Source organism: Brachyistius frenatus, unplaced genomic scaffold (genome assembly GCF_029030835.1).
Source record: "Brachyistius frenatus isolate BFR_SWC_R1_liver_20210118 unplaced genomic scaffold, ASM2903083v1 Contig_207, whole genome shotgun sequence".
Taxonomy (NCBI): domain Eukaryota; kingdom Metazoa; phylum Chordata; class Actinopteri; family Embiotocidae; genus Brachyistius; species Brachyistius frenatus.
In genome coordinates this window covers 332,501-350,000 of record NW_027210806.1, presented here as the reverse complement: position 1 = coordinate 350,000, position 17,500 = coordinate 332,501, and the positions used below count along the sequence as shown (strand labels likewise).

The window sequence follows — 17,500 nt, the reverse complement described above, 5'->3', positions numbered from 1 at the left end:
GACGTACGCAAACTGTACGAGATGTATGTAAGCAGATTTTGTATTTCTACGTTTGTGGTTCTGGGTGTATATACACATAATTATGAGGAAAGGCGTTCCTGAACTTGAGTCAACAAGGCGGCACAGTGGTGCAGTGGTTAGCACTGTCGCCTCACAGCAAAAAGGTTCTGGGTTCGAATCCGGTCCTGGGCCTTTCTGTGCGGAGTTTGCATGTTCTCCCTGTGCTTGCGTGGGTTCTCTCCGGGTTCTCCGGCTTCCTCCCATCATCCAAAAACATGCACCTCAGGTCAGGTTACCTGGCGCCGCGCTAGTGGCAGCCTGTTGCAGCATCTCCCCCCTGAGAGCCCCCCTGCTGTAGTGAAGACATTTCCCCTCGGGGATTAATAAAGTGTATAAAATCAAATAAAAAAAAAATCAAATTTAAACCAGCTCTTCATCCAAGTGAGATTCGGGATAAACGTCGTCACGCTGGAAACGTGTGCTCACAGAGGTGTAATCAGCCCAACACACACACACTCTCTCACACACACACACACACTGTGCCGGGACTGCTCGCTGTGTGTGTGTTAGTTTGGCGATGGTGTGAGGGATCATGTCTCCTGTCTGCTGTGTAACTCAGATCAGCTTTTATAGGTCAGCGCTCTCCGGGAGGAGGACGCACACACCGACCCTCCTGTCCCGCTTCCTCTTTCTCTCACACCGTCGTCCGCTCGCTTCATCTCTCCGTCTTTTACACGGAAAACATGACGGGGAAGAAAGACACTTTCTGCTTTATTTAACTTTCCCCACACACCACTTTGGTTTGTCTTAATTTTAAAACTCTCGCAGCGGTGACATTGATTCATTTTCTCTCCCTGCTGGGATTAGAAAACCTTGATTTTTTTTGGGGGGGGAAACCTCTTTAAGGTTGCAAAGTTTTCTATGTCACATTTTTCCAAGATGCAGCCGGTTCTACACACATCACCACGCGCACAGCGGCTATCAGACACCTTTTGTCTTGTATTGAGGTTTTGTTTTTGTTTCGAGTTGTATGAAGCAACATGAATCAAACATCTCAAAATGGCAGGATGGCAGCCTGTTCGCCTGGTAGTGTGTTAGCATGCTCACTGACAGACTTGTGAAGTGCTGAGACACTTTCACTTTCCAGCAGGCTACTGAGGAAGTAAAATCCCAATTCATTTTCTACAGATAATAATGTTAAGACATGTGGGTGGACTTGAAATACACATCGCAGCAGGTCAAATGAAGATAACGATGTAAAAGAAGATCGTAAAAGGGGTGCAAAAAAAAAACAAGGAGCGAAGTCACATGATTTCAGCGAGATTTTCACAAGACGTTCAGAAGCAGCTTCGATTGATTCACTTTTGGATTCATGTCCAATTTATGTGTCTTTTCTCTGGATGCCTTTTTGAATTGGCTGCATCTCCGACTGCCACCATTAACCATCTTTTCAATTGCAGTAACAGTTTTATTTGGAGACGAAGTTTAAGAAGTAACGTAAACCTACTCTATCTTAACATCCTCCAGGGTCACTAACTACTGTGAATGAGAGGTGGCTCTGGATATAAAAATACGTTGAATAAAATACATAATGAACGTTATCCGCCCTCTGTGTTTCAGACCCCCCTTCTGTGTCCATAGAGGGCTACGACAACAACTGGTACGTCGGCCGCTCTGATGTCGTGCTGTTCTGCCTGGCCAACGCCAAACCTGCGCCCACCACCGTCACCTGGACCGCGTAAGAATCACACTCGGTCCATCTGTGCAGTCGCTCCGTTTCCCTCCAACTCCTCCGGAAAGACTTTCTAATAATAGTTAGAAACGTGCCGAACATCCTCCTTCTTCTTCGCTTAAATGATCGTTTCTTTGTAGATTTTTTTTTTTTTTTTAAAGTACAAACGCTCCTAACGTCTCGTCGTGATGGACAGATGGCTCGTGTGTTATATGTGTGGTTTTACTGATGAATAATGAGCAGGGAGACGGGACGGCTGTTCACATGTCTGGGATTTTTCTCACATTATTGCTGTCACAGTGACAAACTGTCTGTTTCTTATTTTTATCTTTCAATCTCTTTCCCATTTTTATGTTTCTTCTTTTTTCATTTTCTCCTCCTCCTCTCTCAACAACTTGTCTTTTTGATTTCCTTTCACTTCATCTTATTTGGTCCAATTTCTTAAAAAAAAATCTTCTCACTCGCTATTTCTTACATGTCTCTCCCTTCTTCTTTTTTTTGGTTATCTCTTATTTTCCGTGTGACATTTTTTCTCATCTATCACTTCCTGGGTCATTCCTCACTTCTCTTTTCACCAAAACTCCTCACCGCCTTGCATTTATTTCTTTCCGTCCCGTCTCTTTCTCCCTTCCTCTCAAGGGCCTCCGGTCCGTTGCCGGACACGGTCGTGGTGGACGGCAACAAGCTGATGGTGAGGAAGGTGGACGACGCCGTCAACACCACGTTCATCTGTGAGGTCAAGAACAAGCACGGCGCCAGCCGGTACCAGATCACCACCAGCGTCATCGGTGAGTCGATCAGAAAACACGCACGACACACACTCGTCCTCTGTACTGTACATGTGTGGAAGTGTGTATCGATGAATGCAGCGGAGAACCGTGGACATTCACCTACAAATATGATGGACACACACACACACACACACACACACACACACACACACACACACACACACACACACACATACACACACGCACACACACACACACACACACACACACACACACACGCGCACACACAGGCTACACAGCACAGCCACACTGCATCAACAGGAAAACAGCCAACAGCATGCGATCACTGCCTACACACTCACACACACACACACACACACACACACACACACACACACACACACACACACACACACACACACACACACACACACACACACACACACACACACACACACACAGTGTCATAAAAAAAAAGTCCCCTTGTGGGATTAATAAAGTATCTATCTATCTATCTATCTATCTATCTATCTATCTATCTATCTATCTATCTATCTATCTATCTATCTATCTATCTATCTATCTATCTATCTATCTATCTATCTATCTATCTATCTATCTATCTATCTATCTATCTATCTATCTATCTATACTGTGACACGTTGAGGTGACACCACACATCCCGTGCAGGTGTACGTGCACATGTACAGTCTGTCAAGTGGGCCTCGATACGTGCGCACGCAAGCAGACAAGTTGCACACACACACACACACACACACACACACACACACACACACACACACACACACACACACACACACACACACACACACACACACACACACACACACATGGTCCAGATACACCTGCACACATGCATGCACACAAGCATAAATCTCTCTCTTCCACGCACACATGCTGGGATCAGGGCTGATCTGAGAGCTGCAGGGACGCTGGTCTCTCTCGAATCTTCACATTTTATTTTTTTATTTTTCATGTTTCCCTCCTCGCCGGCCGGCACGGCGGAGAGCTCTGATTGACCTTTTTCCCCCCACAGCAGGGCCAAATTTTAGAACAAGGGCCTGACTCGAGATGATTGAAACCACTCTCTGGAAACCGAGGTTTATACGACCACACCGGGAAACTCTCAGCTCTACCCGGACGTAAATTAAATGTCAATTGCAGCGTGTGCATGTGCGTGTGCGTGCGTGTGTGTGTGTGTGTGTGTGTGTGTGTGTGTGTGTGTGTGTGTGTGTGTGTGTGTGTGTGTGTGTGTGTGTGTGTGTGTGTGAGTCCGCGAGCGTCGGCCCTCGTTACAGCAGTTTTTTTGGCCCTGCAGTGGACACAATGACGTTGGGATTGTTGGAGGATTTCCAAATTCTTCCAAAGGGGTTGAAGTTGGTGTGAGCCAGTTTGCCCAGGTTTCCTTTCCTTATTATTTCTGTTTTTTCTGGGTGTTTTTCCCCTTTCCTTTCTCTGCTAACACTAATTTTTTGTTACTAACTCCTACTACAAATGAGCGCTTTCTCCTCCTTCTTCCACTTTTCTTTCCTCTTGTGCTTTTGAACTTCCCCGCTCTGTGCGGTAAGAGTTCGATGATTGTGTCTGCATGCAGTCTGGATCTTTCTGCTGGGTCTTTGACTCTCGATGTTTCCCAGTTCGGTGATTCGGCTGCTTGTTGCCACGGTGTTCGGTCAGGGAAGTTTCCTTCTTTTCCTCTCTGCCCTCTGATGCTTTCGCACATTGATCCGACACACACACACACACACACACACACACACACACACTTCACACACAATGCCTCAAAGCAGGTCAGCGGGCAGGCCTTGAAACATGTTGGTGTCTTTTTTTTCTTTCCCATCGGTGTGTGTTTCCATAGTGGTGCACTTCACACGGCCTGCTTGACTGGTCAAACTGCTTTCATCCCTTGTTTTACGATTTTTTTTTTTTTTTTTTTTTTTTGGTAGATGAATTAGTTGGAAATAATCACCATGTTGAGACGTATGAACAAAACAAACAAAACAAAAAAAAAAGTATATTCTATTGCCAAAAGACTGCGAGAAAAGCTAGATTTAGTCAAATCCGTGGGAAATTGGAGCTGGAGATTTGAATTGTCTCCTCTGAGAACAAAGATGCTTTGTAGCCGGGCGGTGTGTTGGGAGTGTGGGAGGTTCAGAAGTGGCTAAGCTGCTACTGTTCTTGCTGGAAGCGTCGCGTTGTGACTGATTCAAAGTATCAGGGAGGGTACGCTTTCCCCTCTTCTAGCGCACACACACACACACACACACACACACACACACACACACACACACACACACACACACACACACACACACACACACACACACACACACACACACACACACACACATAGCACTTAACGCACTGAAATCCTTTGCAAATACATGTCAAATATCCACACAGTCCACACACATATACTTTGAACTCTCACACTCTTGTTTTAAAAAAGATCTTAGTAAGCATGTGAGATGAAGCGCAGACTTTTTGATTCATCCTCCTCTGTATTAAACGTGTCCTTGGTGTCTCAGGGTTTGCTTGTGTTCTCCAGCAGTAAAACAACTCCATGGGTGTAAAGTAACACTGACTTATTCTCTCAATTTAACATGTTTACTTGAAGAAGGCGAGTCCCAGAAGTGAGAATGAAGCAGACGCATTTGGCTGTAGGTTTTGTTCAATGCTCAATGTGTTGCGCATCAAAGTGAGGTGCTAAGGTCACAGTTATAACCTCAGTTCTACAGAGATTCAGCAATACTGCAGTAAATAAGGCTTTTCATTTTATTGGATTTTGCTCTTTTACACTGAACCAAACAAATGCTGCCCCCAGTATGTGATTTGGAGATGCGTGCACAACAGCCTCAACCACCCATTTGGCACCATTTTGCTAGTTCGGATCGGTTTGGAGCAGGAAGTGACCATATTTGGACGAGCGAGCGGTGGATCTGACTGATCTGATTGGAAACCCGGCGATACTACGTCCCGCCCACCGATAGCTGTAACCTGACTGCACCACAGGCCTGTCAATCAAACAGACACTTCCCCCAAAAACACGGCTTACTTTTGAACTCGTGACAAGATTATTTTCAGATGGACCGCCAGAAAACAAATACGATGGAGCGACTTTAGCTAACAACCCCGAGATAACCCGTGGAGACATTTTATTGACTGAAAATTTTGAGAGAAGTTGAATGGGAGTCTATGGAGCTTTTTGGAGCCGACCTCCGGTGGCACTCGGTGGTATTGCAGTTTAATGCACTTCCGCATCGGCCTCATTTTTCAGACCCGGAAGTTCCGTCCACTTTCACATACAATCTGTGACTTTGACAACCTCCACTGCCGGGTTAACAGCAGAACAACAATATCCTTCCTCCCGTCTTCGTCCCTTTCCCACAGAGCGGCGAGGTGGAATAACAGCGCAACATTCACACTTTAAATGGGCTCTATAAAATGTGCTGTTGGCAGCGATGGGGGTCAATGCTGCGACATGTATTTGAACACAAAAGTCTCCTCAACCAACCTGTCAAAACTGCCATTGTTGCCATCCTCATTTTGTCTGTCTATGCTTGTATAAATGCAAATTGTACTGTTTAATTTGATTCTGCAAAATATCAGCTCGACTAAATCGGGCTGGGCAGGTACGCCATTATTAAAATTCCAGGTCCAATTCAACTCGGTGTCAATCTTTTCCGTCTGTCAGACAGTAGTCAATATGAGCAGGGGATGAAATGAAATATTGTCCTGGACTTTTAAATTAAACAAGCTTATCAAAATCCAATAAATGTATTTAAAATGATTTCTTGGTCCATCGTTAGACGTCATTACCAAACAAATATTTATTTTATCATCTAATTTATGGAACATTTTTATTTTTATTTTATACTGCAGCAGCAACAGAGTCAGCATTAAGCTGGTTGTCAATACTTGAGAAGTTAAGCCTGCTTTTGAACACCATTCAGGGACAAATGCTGCAACTGAGCGAGCGGGCATTCGTCTATTTTATAAACATTTTCATAAACATTTCAAAAACATCAGCCATGACACTTTCCATTAACATGATGTCCTAGTCCTGTCAAGACCGTGTGACAACATTAATACGTATTATTGCAAACACACAATAAATAAACTCCTAATTATAACGAAAGCAGGTGAATCATGAGCTCTAATGGGAGAATTCCTCAGAAGGAATCAGGCCACAAACTCGCTCCTCCGGGCCAGTCATCACATTCACAGCCCAGTGACTATTTCCATTTCTTTTTCTCTCGCATTGGCCCATTTCTAAAAGAAGCCTACCGGGAAAATTCCCAACGCTCCAGATGGCCGGTCTGCCACTGCTGGTGAATCACAACAGGGACGGATCGTTTGATTCACCTTTGTGAAAATGATCAGTGTACATGGCTGAAAGACTCATTCACCAACATGCAGGCTACTAATTAAGGCGCCCACCAGCAGTTTTAACCGCTGAACCCAACAGACCGAGTTAATCGTGGTACGAGTAAAACACGGCACTGTCTGTCTGCTCGAGAAGTTTTCGAAGTGCTTTACAGGAAATTAACATTTGAAGCAGACCACGCCGAATTCCCTTTGGTTTGCTCGCATTCATCTGTGCGACTGAAGCATCTTCTTATCTGCGGATTGTTTTTCCACCAGTCGAGTTGGTTTTCACAAATCATAAATGTGGCTTTCTTCTTTTTTGATCTCACCGGCTCGCTGTGGCCTTTCCTCCCCACAATATTTACAAATCAAGAGATATACTTCCACTAAGGAAAAAAAATGGTGATCCTTGGTTCATTTCGTATAACTGGATCACAGTTGAAAACACCCAATACTGAGCTGCAGCGACATTTTGAAACGCTGCTTCCTCTGAAGTCACCTTCAGCACCCGCGCATGGATCGAGCCAATTAGTTCAGCCCAAGACACGGGGTTTGGTTGAGAAAGAAGATCATTACAATTGACCCTTCTACCGAGCGGGTTGACGGTATCATAGGTCAGCGCGGTAATGTGCTGCTGTGGAGGCTGGAGGCGAAGTGAATAAAATCATGCTTTGGTGTGCCACGGTGCATCTAAACTAAGGTTGGAGCATGAATTTCAAATCTTCAAATAGTCGTTATAATCTCCAAAATCGATTAGTACATGCGACTGTCGTTCTTCCTTATTTCCACTTGTTTTTACCGGCTCCTGGTCCCGTCACAAGGTGGCGGTAATACGCATAAAAGCGACCCGCTAGCCGCCATGAAATAACATAAGCAGAAGAAAAACACGATGTTTTCAGGGGTCCGGAGCTTTGCAGGTAGAGCTATTAAGAAAGAAATCAAACATCAAAAAGTTCCGAGCAAATTTCGAATAGTAGTTTTGCTTGAAATGCACATCCTAATCTAAACTGAGCTACACGGAAGATTAGTCTCCTGTCACTGAGATTGTGAAGATTGCAGCTGACATAGAAGTGCGAGAAAACTTTTTTCGAGAGGTTTCACTGTGTTCAGTGAATCCGACAGATAGCATGTTTTTGTGGTCAGAGTAATCCATCATTAGTTCGCAAATCTTCTGCTTTACCATTACACGTCCGATCGTAGTGATGGAGCAGGTTCCAGTCTCTCAGCGGGAGACGTAAACTGTCAGGCCCCGTCTCTCAGTAATGTGGCAGTTAATATCCCGGCAGTTTGTGTACACAGGCCTAACACACCCCGCTAATTTCCCTGCTGAGAGCTGTTAACGGCTTCTCTCTGTTCTGTTAAACGCGAGATGAAAGCGTTGTGTTTTTCTGTCTTCTTCTGCCGCCGCCGAGCAGCCGTCACGATTCCCCCCTCGGTCTCCGCGGGGCCCATGACTTAGAGGAGGGTGGGGAGGAAAGAGAAAAGTGATGGGGGTGGGGTGAAAGAGAGGTGAGGCAAGAGGACGAGGGTGAGCACTCTGAGAGACTTAATGAACGCTAAACACTAAACCACTCGCGGCCCGTCTCTCTCATCTGCGCTGAGCTCTCAGGAGTAAATACGACTGTACTACAGCTGGGTTTTGCTGACAGGAGGGAAATGTGTCCAGCGACCCCTCTACCACTCACACACATGTGCACACACAACCCCACCCTTAACCCCATCCGTCAACATGGACATGATGCCAGCTATGCGTGGCTTGCTCGGTTGCTAAGGCGCCAGCTGGATCTGCCCAGTGGACCGTGCACACGCACACGCACACGCACACACACACAGAGAGAGAGAGAGAGAGAGAGAGAGAGAGAGAGAGATGTTGGCAGAAAAAAAAAATGATTGGAGTGGAGGATGGGAGGGGATTCGAGAGGTGGGGTGGGCAGCAGAATAAAGACAGATTGCAGAAGGGCTGAAAACTGAGATAAAGGCCAGTTTTTCAGAGTGTGAAAAAAAGAAAAAAAAAGCAGGAAGGTACAAACGGAGGAGGAGAGTGGCAGAAAAGTCCTCCAGAAAAATAACTCCGATCACTTCTGATCCAGTTTGAAAGAGGGCGCTGGCAGGAGGCAGTGACCCCCTCTGTCCTCTGCCCTTCTGCCTATCACCCACACCCCAACCAACACCCCACCCCCACCTCTCCTCCCCTCATCCCCCCCACCCAAATACAAAAGTCCTTTCATGGGGAGTCCAGCTGGCACTGAGCTGGGGGCTGTTGTTGCCGTTCACACACACACATATTCACACCCCTTACACACACACACACACACACACACACGCACACGCACACGCACACACACACACACACACACACACACACACACACACACACACACACACACACACACACACACACACACACACACACACACACACACACACACAGTCACATCTGAGTGGACCAGCGGAGGAGCATTTCCTGGATCGCCTGCAGCAAAGCCAGATAGCTGTCCCCTGGAAAAGGCACATCCTCTGCTCTGCACGCGTACGCACGGCGTTTCACACATGCACACACATTGAACCATGCAACTCTGCAACTCTGTGCATGAAATAATGTAGAGGATCTAGCCACGGGGGGAAACGCTGGCACCGACTCGCCATGACATAAAGCCCTGGCTAACCTCTGCGCAGCCTTAATGAAACACACTGACAGTATGCAGATGCACACGGGGCGAGGGGGAGCAGTGGAAGACTTGTAACGGCATCGCACTGTATATTTTAAAACGCTGAGCATGTTTCGATTTCATGTTTCCCACAGTCAAAGTTGATATCTTCCAGTGTCATATAATGTATGAGCAGAGCAAACCCGAAGGATCGTCGGTTCAGAGAACATCAAAGATAACCAGAAAATATCACATTTCTGCCGATAGATTAGTTGATTATCAACAATGATCTGTTGATTGATTAATTGGTTAATTGAATATTCTTGCAGTGTGAAGCTCCCGCTGCAGGGAGGTGTCCTCAAATGGACAAGATTTCACAATAAAAGCAGAAAGTGAACAAACAAAAATACTAAATGTAATACAGGAGCACTTTGACAGTTATACAGATGTTATTCAATTTCCTTATAAATATAAATTCTCTCTCACACACACACACACACACACACACACACACACACACACACACACACACACACACACACACACACACACACACACACACACACACACACACACACACGTAAATTAGAGACGTAAACCATAAATTACCTATCGTGTCAGGGCTTCCTGTATTGCTGATGCGTTGCCACAGTAACAGACAGGAACTTACCACCTGTTTTGACTTCCAGTCAGATCTCATCTAATCTGTCTGTCTGCTTCCACACAGAGAGTTGTGACCTTAAGTGGCTGGTTCGATACAGCTGAAAGAAACAGTGCTGTTTGTGTTGTTATGAACAGAAATGGCATTTCAGTGACGTCTTGTTTTCATAATTCTGGTTGGGGGTAACAGACTATCAACATATTTTATGAACAATCTTCATTTTTAACTTATTACTAGGAGTGTAGTAGAAGTAATAATCATGCCTTTATTTATATAGCTCTTCTGAAGTTAAAGAGTGTCTTGCATAAGATTAAAAAAAATAACAGTTAATAGATAAATTATAATAAAATGAGAATGAGGAGAGACAATGTCAGAATACATAAAAACTTTAGTATGTCAAAGTGTCTCCAGCTGGTTATTTCACAGCTGAATGGAAAAGTATACAACCAGGAATCAGTATTGGTGTGTGAACAAAATGAGCCATAATGCTTTTCATAATTTTGTCACACTAATAGCTGCTATAGTTGTGATGATAAAAGGGGTTGAGGGCCTGATGGGTGAAAAGTTTTAGGAAAAAAATATCACATTTTCAATTATCAAAGAAAAAAAGGTGATTTTTAATTGAATAATAAAAGAACATAGAAATGAAATTCAGGTTGTTGTTTTTTTTTAAAGCCTTTTGTGATATTTGATAACAGCAAATTTAATTTCTACGGTGTGAAAATCCTTCTTTTTTTTTATTTATTTGATTGGGGCCTTTTTTATAATTAATGATTTCCTATCTGTTGTGTTATTCTGAAAACTCGGCTCAATCCAAATCATGTTAGAAACACTGGGAATGGAGTTTCCAGTGAACTCCATCTCTCAACAACAAAAAAGAATCAGGAGGTATGGGGGCTGTATCTGTGCATTAAAAATATATATTTCTGTCTGACGATCAGAAACAAAGCCGGGGAAAATCTGATGGAAACTTCCAGGAATCACGGAGAGCTCCGCCGGTGCCCCCTCGGTGTGACTGCCGGGGCCGCGGCCACGCAGGGGTAACGTCTGTCAGGGAGATAAGAGCTGAGGAGAGGGCCTCCAGGCTGGGCTTATCACACACACAGACCTGGAGGGAATACACAAACATACACACACACTCATACACACATAGGAGGTGATAGTCTGAGAGATTTGTGCTGAGGCAGTATCACCGGGCGCCCGGTAGCGGTAGCTTTAGTCTATTTCTCTATCTGTCTCGCAGCAGGACGACCTTCCAGTCAACAGATTACCACCGGCGGTGTGTGCGGCTCCGAAAGAAAGAGAGAAAGCTGTGAGCATTTTCCAGCGGCGCGTGTTTGTTCTTCAGGATCGGAGGTCATTCGGCGACCGACCCCGGGGCAATCAAAGAAAACGCTCGCAGCGGCGTTCGCATTAATCGAGTAGCGGCGTACGATAATCACCCCCTCTCCGGCGTTTTTTTTTTTTATTATTATTTTTGGTGCGATCGATGATGAGACTCTTCTGTAGAGATGAGCGGAGCCCCGGCAGTCACAGGCCGCTGGTCTGGTTGCATTATGGGTAAAATATCAAACGTGTTTTGTCGCGTCAACAACTTCTTCAGGCGGCTTGTCAGGCGTTGCACTCGCAGCATATTTTGAATGTTTCGACACAATATGATGTTACAAAGATCGCTAGAAGAGAGTACAATTGTGATGTGTAATTCTGCAGCATTATAAACACTGTGAAAAGATGGTTTACAGACTTTTCCCTCGTTTCTAATTAAAAATAACTCAACAGAGTTGGATATCAAGACAAGTAAAGTGGAATTTACTTGAATTAAGTCGAAGTATCTTCCTGAGAAACACAAAACTAACTAGATTTTAAATCTAACTATAAGATTATTATACTTGGTGAGATTTGCAGTTTTTACAGTGTATTCAGCAGAAGTATCATCACTAGAAGTCAGTTTATCTGAATCAAACACACACTTCTTTCTTTTTACGGATTTAATAATCCGAACAGTTTCGAGAGATATCTGAAATATAAGACGCCAACGCAACCAGTTTTTCTTCTCTAACAGGAACCTGAATAGACTTTCAAGCAGTATAAACGGAGTGCACTTTATATTTTTTAACACAGCAATCGCAAAGGTATACAGAGACAGATGAGATAAAAGTGTGACAGAACTGGTAAATTATACCACTTAAGTAAGCAATTATCTGTTCTTGTTACCAAGGAACATGTAATGGGGAAACTGAACACCCCAGATGTAAGGCTGCTGCTTCTCAGCAGGCTGTTTTACACTGATTGGACTGTCTGACGCGCTCGCAATTAAAAAGCGATTTTTATCCTCATTCTGGTGCCGTTAACTCTTTTAATGCAAACTTATGTACGTTTTCATTTAAATGAAATTAAACACTACCGAACGACTCAGAAAAGTGGGAGAAGCGAGATCCAGTTAGAGCTTCAGGACTCGCTACAGTGAACGTCAAGTTTTTAACTTGTAACACGTCCTCGGGGTGTTTTTATATTAAGACGTGTCATAAAGAAGCAGTCAGTGTTGTGCCCGAGACTTTCGGTTTTGGATGTGTAGGGACAGTGAACACGGTTTCAGACAGACAGGGTTTCATACGTCACATACCTGAGGAACCAATCCCGTCAACGCGTGGGCGGAGCTTCGCATGAACGAGCCTCAGGGGATTGGCGGGTGGCAAAAGAGGAGGAGACTATTTACATATTTATAGATCCACACATACTGAATGACGGAAAAGGTGCAGAGTTACATCCAAGCCACTTTAAGGAATTATTGGATTATTATTTTTTCTTGGGGAAAAAAGGCAAAATATGTAATTTGGATTCTAAGAGATGAGGTGACAGGAGAAGGCTTTAAAACAGGAAGTGAGGCGGTCACTGCATCAGAATCAAGAATTCTCTGTTGCCATGGGAGAATCACAAATTGTGTTGATGTTGACAGTAAACTGGCAGTGTGGTAGTGTGTGTTTGGCGTTTCTTTAGCATCACGTACGCTACATTGTTCGGTACATACCTTGTATAACTGCAGGACACGAGCTGGGGAGGAGCAGCAGAGGGAAGGGAGGAGGCAAAAAGCTGAAGGTTTAGTCCCGACATCAGCCTTGTGGTCTGTCAAAGACGCTGAATCTCCAGCGTGTCTGTTGTCAGCGCTTAAAAGAACTAATATTTCTAATTATTCTTGTAGGATTCACTGCTGACTTTGCATGTTTGGCTGTTTCAGAGAACGTACAGTTTGTAACACTGGCAGTTCAGCCAGTTTAGTACTAGAGCAGCAAAAGAGTTTAAAAGCTGCATGTAAATATGAAAGAAATATATTCCCAGGAAAAGTACTTAAGGGTTGATCTGTGATCCAACGAATGTCGTCATTTGAAGCAAAACTATAATTAACGGAAAGAAAATTGAAATCGAGTGAATTGGGGAAATTCCCTGCTCTGTGTGGTAGGTACAGAAATGACACTTAATTAGGATTAGGCCTATAATTATCTTAAAATACTGAATACTTCCATAAAGCATAATAGCTGTGAATTTGGAAAAGTGGCTGTGTGGTGCAGGAGCAAATTAGCAGAATTAACAGAGGGGATTAGGCCTTTGATTAACTGAAAATGAACAAAAATCAGGGTTCAGGAGGTGAAAATAGAGGCACGAGGAGGTTACGGGCTCCACAGTATTAAGTGAGTTTATTTCTACCAAGTTTCACTGCGAGATTATTTTCTGGGAAGCGAGCCAAAAATTAGTATTTGCATTTGCAGCTGGCAATGGTCTCCTTTTCTTTTTGTCCTTCAAGACAATCGCTCTTTCAGTACCAAAGAAGGAAACTGAGATACGGCAAGTCCTCAAGAACACAAGGTTTCTTTCACAGGCAGTCACTGAAGCAACACCTCGGCTCTTGAAGAATTTACAGGTGGCGTCTGTGGTGCTTCATTCAGCACTTGAGAAGGCAGGAGACAAGAAGATGAAACCCACCTCCAGCTGAGATTAAGGAGAGAGTCAGATTAAAAACAAATTTCATTTTAGGAAGGCAGGAACAAGCGGCGACCGGCAGTGACGTCACCCGTCGGTTTGTGAACGGTCGTTATGAAGCCTCGAGTTCAGATTTTGGCCGGCGCCATCTTTGCTAGTTCAGAGTGGTCTGCAGCAGGAAGTGACCATATTTGGACGAGCTGGGGGAGGAGCCAGCGGTGGATCTGACTCGATATGATTGGAAACCTGACGATACTACGTCCCGCCCACCGTTAGCCGTTAACTGACTGCGCCACAGGCCCGTCAATCAAACAGACACGCCCCCAACAACACAGCTTCTTGAAGCTTATTTTCTAAATAATGACAAGATTATTTTCAGATAGACGGCCGGAAAACTAATAAGAAGGAGCGACTTTCGCTAACAACACCGATATTTTAATGACTGTGGATTTTCTTGGAGTAGCTGAATGGGAGTCTACGGAGTCAGAGGCTTTTTGAAGAGGCAACCTCTAGTGGCCCTCGGTGGTATTGCAGCTTAAGGCACTTCATCATCAGCGTAATTTTTCAAACCCAGAAGCCACGTCCACTTTTATACAGTCTATGGATATTTTTTAGAATACATATATTTTGCTGTAAATTAGATTCAAAAATTGCAATTTTTGGTGTTTCTTCTGTTTTAATAAAAAAAAATGTGGCGATATTAAAGTGACATTTCATGGCCCTGCTGACCAGCTTCAACAGTCATACTGAGATGTTGATCAGAGCTTTTATGGGTATTGCATTATTTCCTTCCTAGCCCTGCAGTGGAGGCCCTGATATTTTACACTTCAGGATTATCATTTTAAAGGACCTTCTTTCTTTCACCCCGCTGCCCAAACTGATCTGCGGTTTATTCGACATCGCACCAACCGAACCATGTCTCTACTCTGATATTTATCCGTGTTATTAAAGCAGGATACATTATTGATATGCAGCCAGCAGAGTCCGAATGGAAGCTGAAGGGTTTGTGCATTGCATGGTATATCGTCTAAATATTTTAAAGAGAGGGTACTTGTTTCTCGACGTTCCTTGCCTACATGTTTTACGTTCGGGGGGGCCCGTGCGGGTTGTTGCAGTCCAAGACTTCGAGACTTTCGCTTCTTACTAGTCCGGTGAAGGAAAAAAAAAGAGGCAGAGTGAGCTCATTGGGTAGAGCCGAGCCAAGCCAAGGCACTGCTGGTTTCAATCAGGGCGAGGCAGCGTGTGGGTGACCCTCGAATGCACAAACGAGCACACGCTTGCATTTACTCTCATGATGTAGTCTCCCCCCCCCCACACTCATTCCCCTGGGGTTCTTTCCATCTCTTTGCTGCTCGGTTTTCAGTAGTTGTGGTTTTTTGAGTCCGAACTTCTTCAGCTGTCTGGCTCCAGGCGGAATTACATGTAACAGCTCACTACATGCAAATAGAACGATTGTGTACTTGTACACATTACAGACATCACATGTAGTCTGTGCGCTGTGTGCGCATACATCTGTGGTTTTATTATGATGTGGTACGAATGCACAAATAGCGATCCTGCAATTTACATTCACAAACGCACATTGTTCTGGAGTCTCGTGTTTGATTCTGATTTATTTTGTTCAATGCGCATTTGGCATTGGAGCCATGCACACTGGCTCATTGTTCAATGGACTCGCAGGGTCAGATGTTAGCTGTGCTACCTGCAGTTGTAACTCGGTGAGGGAGCGGCTCATGATTACCTCTGTGCTTCAGCTGCTGCTTTCCATCTCAATGTTAAAGACCCTGGGCCACAAATCGGCCGCTTTTTTACTTTCTTTCTTCTTTTTTTTTCTGTAATGCAGTTCACACAGGGACACACAGACACACACAAATACACGCAATCGCTCTCGCAAATACTTACAAAAGGCAGATACAGCGCATGCACACAGACACAAACCGTCTCGAAACAAGCACGCCCGCACACACACTCCCGCAGCATCCCATTTGACTTGAGGGCTTACTCACATTTCTCTCCGTGTTGCACCTGTTGGATGTTTTCCCTCCTGGCGTGACACATAAAAAAATAAAATAATAAATAAAAAAACTCAATAAACCGCCCATCTCGTCCCCGATTGTTTTGGGTGTGTTTGTATTGTGTGTAATAACGGGGTGGGGGGGGGCTTGACTGGACACCCTCTAATCCCGCAGACCAGCACGGCGTCTTTCAATTAGCCGGCCGGGGTCAAACTGTTTCCGCAATCTGCAGCTAATCCACTACAAATTGATCAATGCAAAAGAGCAGTGGAGGGTGAGGGAGGGAGGGTGAGGGAGGAGAGAGACGGAGGGGTGGAAGGTTAGTTGTTGGAGGGAGGCGGAGAGGAAGACAGGAAGGAGGAAGGTGAGAGCGATGAGGGAGAAGAGGATCGAGTGTAGCGCAGACATTTTGCTGCCCACATCTCCTGTTGGTCCAGAAATGGAATTCACTGTCGGTGACATTAACAGCACCGGTTGCTTTTTGTTGAAACAGAAGTTAGCAAGTGGGATTCAAAAACTCTGTCCTCATTTTTCTGCATAGCTTACTACTTCTCTAACTGCGCCCAGCGATGGGGGAGTGGCCGGAAATGGCAGCCGGAGTGGAAATGAGCTGACATTCAGAAATAACAACCGTGAAACGGCAAAATCTCTGTGATCAGATTTTTTTCTTTTTTTTTTTTACGTCCTGCCAGCAGAGCTAGCCTGGGGCGAACCAGAACCCAATTTCACTGTGTGAATATATGGGTCCGGTCACCCTCCACAGGGAATATTTTGCAGTTTCATCATACTGGGCGTCGACCTCTGGATAATTTGAACAAATCAGCATGCTCCGAAACCAGCTGACACTCTGCCACCGCTGCAACTACCTGCGGTGCAGAATATGTTTAAAGTCGTTTTTAAATGAACGCCCGCAGCTTGACGAGGTGCTGAGCGTTTATTCTGCACTGAGTGCTAAACGTTCTGCGTTTTTTTTTTTTTTTTTTTTTTGCCCGGTCAGCAAGAGTTGAAAATTGCCAACGCTGCGCTCGTCACTGTCACCAGCCGTCCAATCACAGTGAAGGAAGGGCGGGACAAACGCGGCTAACCACCGGCGACGCTCGGCGATTGGTCCGCCCTTCGGAGCGGCCGAGCAAACGCTGACAGGAGCCGAGTTCCCAGACTGTTATCAGACGCAGCCAGGCTAATACCACAGCTTCCTGTTTTATGGGAACTGCCTCTCGCTGTTAATGAGGTAGAATAACCCCCCCCCCACCCCTACCCCCCACCTCCACCCCTTTATCAGCTCATTACATGCATCACATCAGCTAACATGACCGTAGCAGTGACACAGAATTAGAAGAAGCGTTATC

At 44.9% G+C, this 17,500-nt stretch overlaps 1 protein-coding gene across 3 annotated transcripts in view; it reads left to right on the top strand.

Annotated features, from left to right (window-relative positions):
- LOC138633098 (poliovirus receptor-like) overlaps positions 1-17,500 on the top strand; it is a 285,894-nt gene that overhangs the window by 137,696 nt on the left and 130,698 nt on the right. For all 3 annotated transcript variants that reach the window (XM_069719134.1, XM_069719132.1, XM_069719131.1), the window contains exons 5-6: positions 1,621-1,738; positions 2,372-2,520. In XM_069719134.1, the coding sequence (XP_069575235.1) occupies positions 1,621-1,738; positions 2,372-2,520 (267 nt within the window). The remainder of the gene's footprint in view (positions 1-1,620; positions 1,739-2,371; positions 2,521-17,500) is intronic.